The 9307-nt window shown below is 43.6% G+C and overlaps 1 protein-coding gene across 1 annotated transcript; it reads right to left on the minus strand.

Moving 5' to 3' along the window:
* Positions 1–1234: 1234 nt before the first annotated feature.
* On the minus strand, positions 1235–9028 carry LOC116221154 (tripartite motif-containing protein 16-like). The gene is made up of 6 exons (XM_031571040.2): positions 8298–9028; positions 7320–7415; positions 6866–7099; positions 4552–4711; positions 4146–4205; positions 1235–1921 (listed from the first exon to the last, which is right to left on the minus strand). Exons 1-6 carry the CDS (start codon positions 8883–8885, stop codon positions 1401–1403), a joined length of 1659 nt encoding a protein of 552 aa, XP_031426900.1. The 5' UTR covers positions 8886–9028; the 3' UTR covers positions 1235–1400.
* Positions 9029–9307: the final 279 nt, after the last annotated feature.

Raw genomic sequence — 9307 nt, forward strand, 5'->3', positions numbered from 1 at the left:
CAATAACAGAGGGACTAAACACTTGGGAGAGTGAGGTTATGCAACACAGAGCTCATCAAAACCTTTCACACAAAATGTCTTATTTCTGATGTGGTGATACTGCATGTGTTACAGCAGAGGTCTAGAGGTACAGATATTGTAATAGCTGGGGTTCAGAGATGGGGGAATGGCTTCAGTCTGTTGTTATCCCCAAGATCAAAGATTCTCAGGCCCAGCTGCTAGATCCTTAAGTGTGAGTGATGTGTTCAATTATTTCATGTGTGAGATGTATGTGCTAACAGTATCTAGATATGTCAGACACAGCAGCTCCATGTATTTAACAATATAAACCAATGAAAAAAATAAATGTTGTACTTTGTGATCTTTGTGGATCCATTGTTCCAACACAAGTGAAGTGACCCATGGCCCATTAATCTACCTATCCTGAGGTTCTGATTGGCCCATTAATCTACCCATCCTGAGGTTCTGATTAGCCCATTAATCTACCTATCCTGAGGTTCTGATTGGCCCATTAATCTACCCATCCTGAGGTTCTGATTGGCCCATGGCCCATTCATCTACCTATCCTGAGGTTCTGATTGGCCCATGGCCCATTAATCTACCCATCCTGAGGTTCTGATTGGCCCATGGCCCATTCATCTACCTATCCTGAGGTTCTGATTGGCCCATGGCCCATTAATCTACCTATCCTGAGGTTCTGATTGGCCCATGGCCCATTAATCTACCTATCCTGAGGTTCTGATTGGCCCATGGCCCATTAGTCTCTATCCTGAGGTTCGGATTGGCCCATGGCCCATTAATCTACCCATCCTGAGGTTCGGATTGGTGTGTGACCACTTTTGACTCCTGGGGAATTGTGTGTTAGTTGGGTTGGAGATGTGATGACTTGAGTTAATGAAATTGAATGCCAGTGCTTACTGAATGAGCACATGGTGCAGCCAGTGATGTATGAATGGCTTTGTGTGTAGTTTTGCACAAAAAGTTCAACAAATCTGAATCGTGTGTGAAAACAGGGTGATAGTGTTTATAGTTTTGGTAGATGGCATCATGGTTTGGGATGTTTAGTTAACAGGCCCAGTTATAGTGTATAAGATATCAAGAAAAACCGTTATCAAGGTAATCTAATACAAAAAACTATACTATCATTCTGTTTGTATTTGCATTTTATTCATCATGGGTTACAAATAAATTCTAAGTTCGGCCTCAGATGTCGTCTGCAGAGCATTGTTTTTTTTCCCAGACCACCACCACACCAGTGCGGTACACCTGCCAATACGTGGGGTCACCCCAGCGCTCCACCCGAGTCACAACAGCTTCACTGGTGATCTAATGTCTAACCCTAAACCCAGGGTAGAGAGGCTGGGTGAATGAAGTCTGGATTAAGCATCTGTACATCTCAGTCACAACAGCTTCACTGATGATCCAGAACCAAAAAACCTAAACCCAGGGTAAAGTGTGTGAGTGAATGTGGTCTGGACTCTGTGCAGGAGGGTCATTGTGTCAGAGATGCTGTAGAAGGCCAGAGTTCCTGCCCTGTGATCCACATACACTCCTATTCTGGAGCTGGCCACTAGAGGCAGATTAGTGTGTTTATTATTGTGCCAGAAAGAGGAGCTGAGGCTGGAGAGGTCCAGACTCCAGGACTGATCATTATATCCAAACACACACTCATTACCCCCTCCTCTCCTGCTGATGCTTTTATATGAGACTGCTATATCAGCATCCTCCCCACTCCACTCAACCTCCCAGTAGCAGCGTCCAGACACACCCTCTCTATACAGCACCTGAGGCCACACATCAAATCTCTCTGGATGATCAGGATATGACTGGAGCTCACGTCTGCACTCCACCCTCCTGTCCCCCTCAGACAGATGGAGGTCTTTGTGTGCTGTGTTTGGATCCAGTGTGAAGTGACAGGAGTCTGATGGAGGAGAAAACAGGACACACTAAGGTATTTATATGGGTTAGGTAAATACGTGCATGTATGTGTGTGTGGTTGTTGTTGTTATTGTCATTTTATATGATTCTTTGCGTGTGGGGAATGTGATTTATTTCTGTGATTTCTTCTGTGAGGGAATGTTTCACATATAAGTGAGATTTGTTTTTGTGTGTGATTCTGTACAAGTTTGTGCAAGTGTACATGTGTGAATGTCTGATCCAAAAGTGTGTGTGTGTGTGTGTGTGTGTGTGTGTGTGAGAGAGAGAGAAATACAGAATAATACAAATGTCTCTTTCCTCCTCTCCTAGTCTAGACTATCCTCGCTGTGGGATGCTGCTGTAGTCTCTCCACCTGATCTTCTTGTAGAATCCCTCAGCCTACACATACTCACCCCAACCACACTGTCATGCATTTGTGTTGTCGTGTGAGATTCTCTACATGTTTGCATGGAGGATTGTCTACATTTATGTGTGTGTATTGTGTGTGTGTGTGTGTATTGTGTAATTGTGTCTGTGTTGGTGTTACCCGTTGATCTGATAGCTTTACAGATCTCACATACATAGGACAAGTGCATATTTTATATCAGCTGGATATCAATGCCGGTTTATTGTCCTAGTTTTTGGCAGTTCATGACTTCATGTTCCAAATGTGCCTAAGAGATGCACGCAGAAGAGTGTGTCTGGCCTGGTCTTTGGCCAAGACCTAAAACGCCTTGCAGGGATTGTGCAGGAGTCAACTATGCTGACAGGAGTCATGTAGAATCCGTGCCTGCACCCCCCATTCTATAGCAAGGGGAGACAGGTGGTGTGAGGGGAGACAGGTGGTGTAAGGGGAGACAGGTGGTGTGAGGGGAGACAGGTGGTGTAAGGGGAGACAGGTGGTGTAAGGAGAGACAGGTGGTGTGAGGGGAGACAGGTGGTGTGAGGGGAGACAGGTGGTGTGAGGGGAGACAGGTGGTGTGAGGGGAGACAGGTGGTGTAAGGGGAGACAGGTGGTGTGAGGGGAGACAGGTGGTGTAAGGGGAGGTGGTGGGTTGAGAGCGAGCGCCAAAGCAAGTGCTGCAGCTGATGAGGAGAACTGAGTTTAAATTAAGTGTGTGTGTGTGTGTGTGTGTGTGTGTGTGTGTGTGTGTGTGTGTGGTGTGTGTGCTGATGAGGAGAACTGAGTTTAAATGAAGTGTGTGTGTGTGTGTGTGTGCTGGTGAGGAGGACTGCGTTTAAATGAAGTGTGTGTGTGTGTGTGTGTGTGTGTGTGTGTCAGTGTGTGTGCTGATGAGGAGAACTGAGTTTAAATGAAGTTTGGGTGATTGATGTGAGAGGGGTGTGGCAAATTCGTGACAACTCCTCCCGAACTTCCGTTTAGAACGGCATTTTAGGAAAATGGAAGAAGACACTGGAAAAGACACTGTTTCCTCGACCCATGAACTATAACAGCCATAACAAAATGTTGAACTGCTTAAACATGTAGGACCATGTGATTGCTACTGAAACTTGACTTGTGATTTGAAATAAAGTAAACTGAATAAAATGTTTTTGTGTCAAACTCACAATGTAGAAAATCCTCTCTGGTTGTAGGTTCAGGAGGCAAAATAGCCTGGACTTCAGTCACTATTGAGAGAGAAAGAATCATATTAGAAACAACACTGACGGGTGTAAATGTCAACATTGCATCAACCTTCTGTTTATATGCTGATGAGGAGAACTGAGTTTAAATGAAGTGTGTGTGTGTGTGTGTGTGTGTGTGTGTGTGTGTGTGTGTGTGTGTGTGTGTGTGGGACTGCTGATGAGGAGAACTGAGTTTAAATGAAGTGTGTGTGTGTGTGTGTGTGTGTGTGTGTGTGTGTGTGTGTGCTGGTGAGGAGGACTGAGTTTAAATGAAGTGTGTGTGTGTATGTGTGTGTGTGTGTGTGTGTGTGTGTGTGTGTGTGCTGATGAGGAGAACTGAGTTTAAATGAAGTGTGGGTGATTGATGTGAGAGGGGTGTGGCAAATTCGTGACATCTCCTCCCGAACTTCCGTTTAGAACGGCATTTTAGGAAAATGGAAGAAGACACTGGAAAAGACACTGTTTCCTCGACCCATGAACTATAACAGCCATAACAAAATGTTGAACTGCTTAAACATGTAGGACCATGTGATTGATACTGAAACTTGACTTGTGATTTGGAATAAAGTAAACTGAATAAAATGTTTTTGTGTCAAACTCACAATGTAGGAAATCCTCTCTGGTTTTAGGTTCAGGAGGCAAAATAGCCTGGACTTCAGTCACTATTGAGAGAGAAAGAATCATATTAGAAACAACACTGACGGGTGTAAATGTCAACATTGCAACAACCTCCTGTTTTTATGATGGCAGTACATTTGTGTTCTCTTGTTGAGGTACATTATGAGTCTCCAGCTTCTTCAACCTTAAAGACCCTCTTAAGACAAATAAACATGGAGACACCTGTAGAGTATCTCAGCTTCACCGACATACAAAGGATATGTTACAAATATGTGTTATTGAGAAATACAGGTTCCTGAAGTTCACCATCACATTTAGCTTATTAGTACAATCCAGAGGGAAAGTATAGTTAGTCATTACATGTAAACATATGTGAGTAATGTGATTTACCTGATGCAGATATCTTCATGACTTCCTCCTTGCAGAAATTCTCCAGCTGCGTCTTTAGTGAGGAGACAGATTTCTTCACAGCCTCAAAAGAGAGGCCTTGGTTCACAGAGATGCAGGATAAGTCTTTAGACTCAGGCGTCTCACTGACCGACTGGAAAGTCTAAATAAAGAAACACAGAGATAGAGAGAAAGAGAGGAGGAAGAGCGAAAGAGAGACAGTGAGACAGAATAGCTAGATTCTCAAAATAAAGCATCCACGTATAAGTAAGTTGTAAGTTAAAATACAGTTGATCGGGAAACTTTTTTGTTAATTATAACTAAAAGCTTCAACCATTACAGTGCACACAAGTCTCTAAAATTAGATATTATCCTCTGGTGTTTGAGATGTGAACTCAATGTATCATTATGAGTATCTGGATGCAGCCTAAGCCTAACCCGTGCATCATCTGGATGTGGCTTCCAAATAATTATATTACGGACAGTCTTGGCAACTAAAGTGCATTGTCTAGGGGTTAGTCTGATGTTAGCTGTGTCCCTCCTCACAACATAAACTAAAGCAAAGCCTCACTTACGTACTACACACTATCCCTACATGATGTAACTTCATGATAGTGGGATCTTACCTTGTGCGGATGAGTGTGTGTGTGTTTGATTATGTAGGTGTATGTGTGTGTGTGTGTGTGTGAGCATGGACGGATTAAGAAACCACGGGCCCCTGGGCCTGGACATGCTGAAGGCCCCCCCCCCCCGCGAAAAAAATAATTGTGCGCCTGCAAAACACGCACGCACACGCACGTGTTGGATTTTACGGTCGAATTACATACTTTGGCTATTGTATTGGGAAAGTAAACAGGTCAAAGTTCACTCCGTAACATCCACCTTCGGTGAGGTGTGCACTGCCCCGCTATTGTTTCTGACATTACATGTGACAGGGCAACAGCCGAGTGATTCTTTTCCAAATTGAAACTGATTAAGACCTACCTGAGGGGCAGCATGGGGCAGGAGAGGCTAAATGGGCTGGCTATCCTGTCCATTGAAAAATCAGATCATGCATCACCACTTTTATGTTTGAAAGGCGTCGTTTGGCAGGTGTAACCTACTGTGCCTGCTTGTAGGTCTTGACTGTCAGATTCTGCGCCTAAACTAGCTATATCGTATCGTCTCATCACATGATCAAATAGAGACTTGACATTGGACAACAAGATAGGCTACATATTACCCAGCAATCATTGCATATCTGTACATGACAAAAATAACAAAGAAAATAAGAAATTATTCATTTAATTGAATCAGTTTTTTAATAGTTTCTATAGTGTATGTACGATAAGCATATCTTTTTGTTATAGATTGCTACTGACGATTTCCCCCTAAAAATGATGAAAACCATGACAGAGACAGGTTTGCCATTTTGAGGGACTATATAGCATAGGGTATCCTTGGCAGACCCAGAAAAGTCATGCATGATCACTGTCGCGGTAATCTAGCATTTTCTAACACAGCACAGGTACACTGAATTAAAGCCATTAGCAAATGAATAAAATACAACTTTTTCAACCACAAATAAGAGATACATAACAGCGACTTCACGCAGAGGCTCTGGCCTAGGGGCCCCCTGAGCTCATGGGCCCCTGGGCCTGGGCCCGGTAGGCCCGTTCGTTAATCCATCCCTGTGTGTGAGAGAGAACTCCCTGCCAGGCAGCTCTCTCAAGCTGGCTAACTGCTAGCGGAGTAAGCCAGCTAAGTTGAAGTTTTTTGGTTGATGTTATGAATCCCAAATTAATCCAACATAAATGGTTGTTCAAATGCCACTGGTTTGCCTTGACCTACATGTGGCCTGACCAAAGAGGCATAAGTGGCAGGCACCTGTGCACCTCAAGTGCCTCCAAACAAACTGTGAGCCATGATGTCAGGGCAGATGTGCTTTATCAATGAACCACATGTAATGACATCACTCAAACTCCGCCTGTCAGTAAGGGTTCTTGCTACCATGTGACCTAACCTGTCCTAACAATTGCCATAATTATTTTGAGTAGTTTTCTAAAGAATGAAAATGTCTTCGTCATGTTCAAATGTTTTGAGTGATGAATACCAAAACTTTCTTCACACACTGAAACTGCATTGGGCAAGGTATCTGTTCAAATGCAGTGGACTGTGTTATAATAATAATAATAAGCATTTATCTGTAAACTTAGAGATCCTAGAAGAAAATTCAACAATATCTAGATTTAATTAAAATTTCCACCTAGGAACATATTCAACATAAATCAATGCCCTCAAACATTCTGTGCACTAATAATCCATCATCAACAGTTACCTTGAGGAAATGGATGTGATCCTCTGTGTGTAAAAGCTGCTTCAGCTCACCATCTCTCCTCTTCAGCTCAGCAATCTCCTGCTCCAGTCGCTTCAGGAGTCCTTCAGCCTGACTCACCTCAGCTTTCTCCTGAGCTCTGATCAGCTCTTCCACCTCAGAGCGCCTTCTCTCAATGGAGCGGATCATCTCAGTGAAGATCCTCTCACTGTCCTCCACTGCTGTCTGTGCAGAGCTCTGTTAGGAGACACACAAAGAGGAGGGGTCCATCTAAAGCAGCCCACTCACTCAGCTCCTCCACACAGCCTGGTACCCACAGTGTGGCTCAGAGGAGCTGGGAAGTGGCTCAGCATTACAGACTCCTGTCTGGATGACTGGAGGAGAGCCCTGATTGAGCCTGAAATGGCTCCTCCAGCAGCCAGCTGTTGTCCTCTCCTCTCCTCTGGTCAGTACTCACCTTGAGAGTCTCCAACGCCTTCCTCAGCTCCTGCAGCTCCTTCTCTCTCTCCTGGATTCTCTGCTGGATTTTACTCTGGGTCTGCCCCAAGTGTGTCTATGTTGAAGGAATACATCACATCCAAAACTAATAGTTATTTTGGCATCATAATATTATTATTGTCTGATAGCATTCCTGAAAGAACAAGCTGTTTAAGCTACTGACGCTGACTGAGGTGATCTGTAGTGTTGCTGAATAGCCTATTGGTGAGACGCTGTTTCATTACAAGGCTTGAGAAAAACACAAACTAAGTTTTGTCATTGTGGAGAAAATCAGTGAACCATTCATGCAGTACATTTTCATTGAATCATATTTATAGTTTCTCTTGTGGAGTTGATAGAGATGTCCAACACACCCTTACTGCAACTATACCCTCACTGAGTGACCTGTGACCTCTAGGCAGTTGATATGACTTTCAGTCATAGTGTCAACCACCCAGGACCCTACAAAATGCCATTTCAGGACCCTAATCACTGGGCTCATCTGAGAGGACTGTGCAGCAATATTGTAGGCAGAAACCATGATGTGCCCATCTTAATATAAATTACTGTTAAATAAGAGAAGTTTTGCTAAATGTTCACAAACATAACACATTAAATGAGAATTTAGGCCTTTTATGTTTATTTATGATCTAGATACAGTTAATATATAACAGGAGATGTTCTGTTCTGTCGATTACAGTTTTTAAAATGTTATAGCTCTTAAATGTAGACTATGTGTTTTCATTGCTGTATGAGAATGCTGACAGTCTGAAGTTAACCATCTGGTTTTACAACTTCATTAGACAGGCGTGTTTTTATGTCATCGTTATTCTCTCTCTACCTCGCTCTATAATAACCTAAAGAGGATGAGTCTATAGCCTGCCTTCCAGTTGGAAACCCAATAGCCATGTCCTACCACACAAGTCCAATCTATCACCAAGAGAACTCCTGTCCTTACCTGTTTCTCTCTCCTCCCTGCAGAGGCTGACACAGTGTCATGGCCTTTGTGTTCATCCACCAGACAGAGCAAACAAACACAACTTAGATCCGTACGACAAAATATCTCCAGAGGCTTCTCATGTTGGGTGCAGATCCTCTCCTGTAGCTGGCCTGTGGCATCAACCACCTTGTGTTTTCGCCCAGGGATAATGTCATTGTGAACTTTGTAGTGAGTTTCACAGTATGAAACCAGACAATCCAGACAGGACTTCACAGCTTTGAGTTTTCTCCCAGTGCAGACGTCACACTCCACATCTCCAGGTCCAGCATTACATGGAACAGGAGCAGCAGCTTGGATTCTGGTCTTCTTGATCTGTTCCACCAGCTCAGCAAAAATATTATTTTTGCTTAAAACGGGTCTTGGGGTGAACGTCTGTCTGCACTGGGGGCAGCTGTAGACTCCCTTCTGATCTTCCTGATCCCAGCAGCTCGTAATGCAGCCCATACAGTAACTGTGTCCACAAGGAATAGTCACTGGATCCCTAAGAAGATCCAAACAAATCGAACATGTAAAAAGTTCGTGGTTATTTGGAGCCGCTTCTGCCATTCTCCGTTTGTGCTGTGTAACGCTTCACAGGTTTTCGCGTAGTTTCGTTTCGCCTGAAATCGCTGTGCAACTTCGAAACGACTTCCTGGTTGGGTGGGCGTGTTCGTGTTCGTGCAAACAGCCTCCTGTCATTGATATCGATAAGGCCATTGAGTCAGTTAAGAACAAAGTTCTTTGCAAACACTGACATGTAGAGAATACGGCCATTCATTTTCGACCATTCATTAAATGAATAAACCGCCAGAAAGCAGCAGTCTCTTTACAAAAATTGAATATCCGCAACAGAAATTCAAAGGAAATTGAGTACATTTTGTATCAAATTGTCACAGGGTGACCAGATTCAGTGGGGGAGGAACGACATGTACTCAATGACCACTTCTTCATACATTCAGAAGAGCCATGCATCTGTAAAGCCCACTGTG

The sequence above is a fragment of the Clupea harengus genome, chromosome 7 (genome assembly GCF_900700415.2).
Source record: "Clupea harengus chromosome 7, Ch_v2.0.2, whole genome shotgun sequence".
In the NCBI taxonomy this organism is placed as follows: domain Eukaryota; kingdom Metazoa; phylum Chordata; class Actinopteri; order Clupeiformes; family Clupeidae; genus Clupea; species Clupea harengus.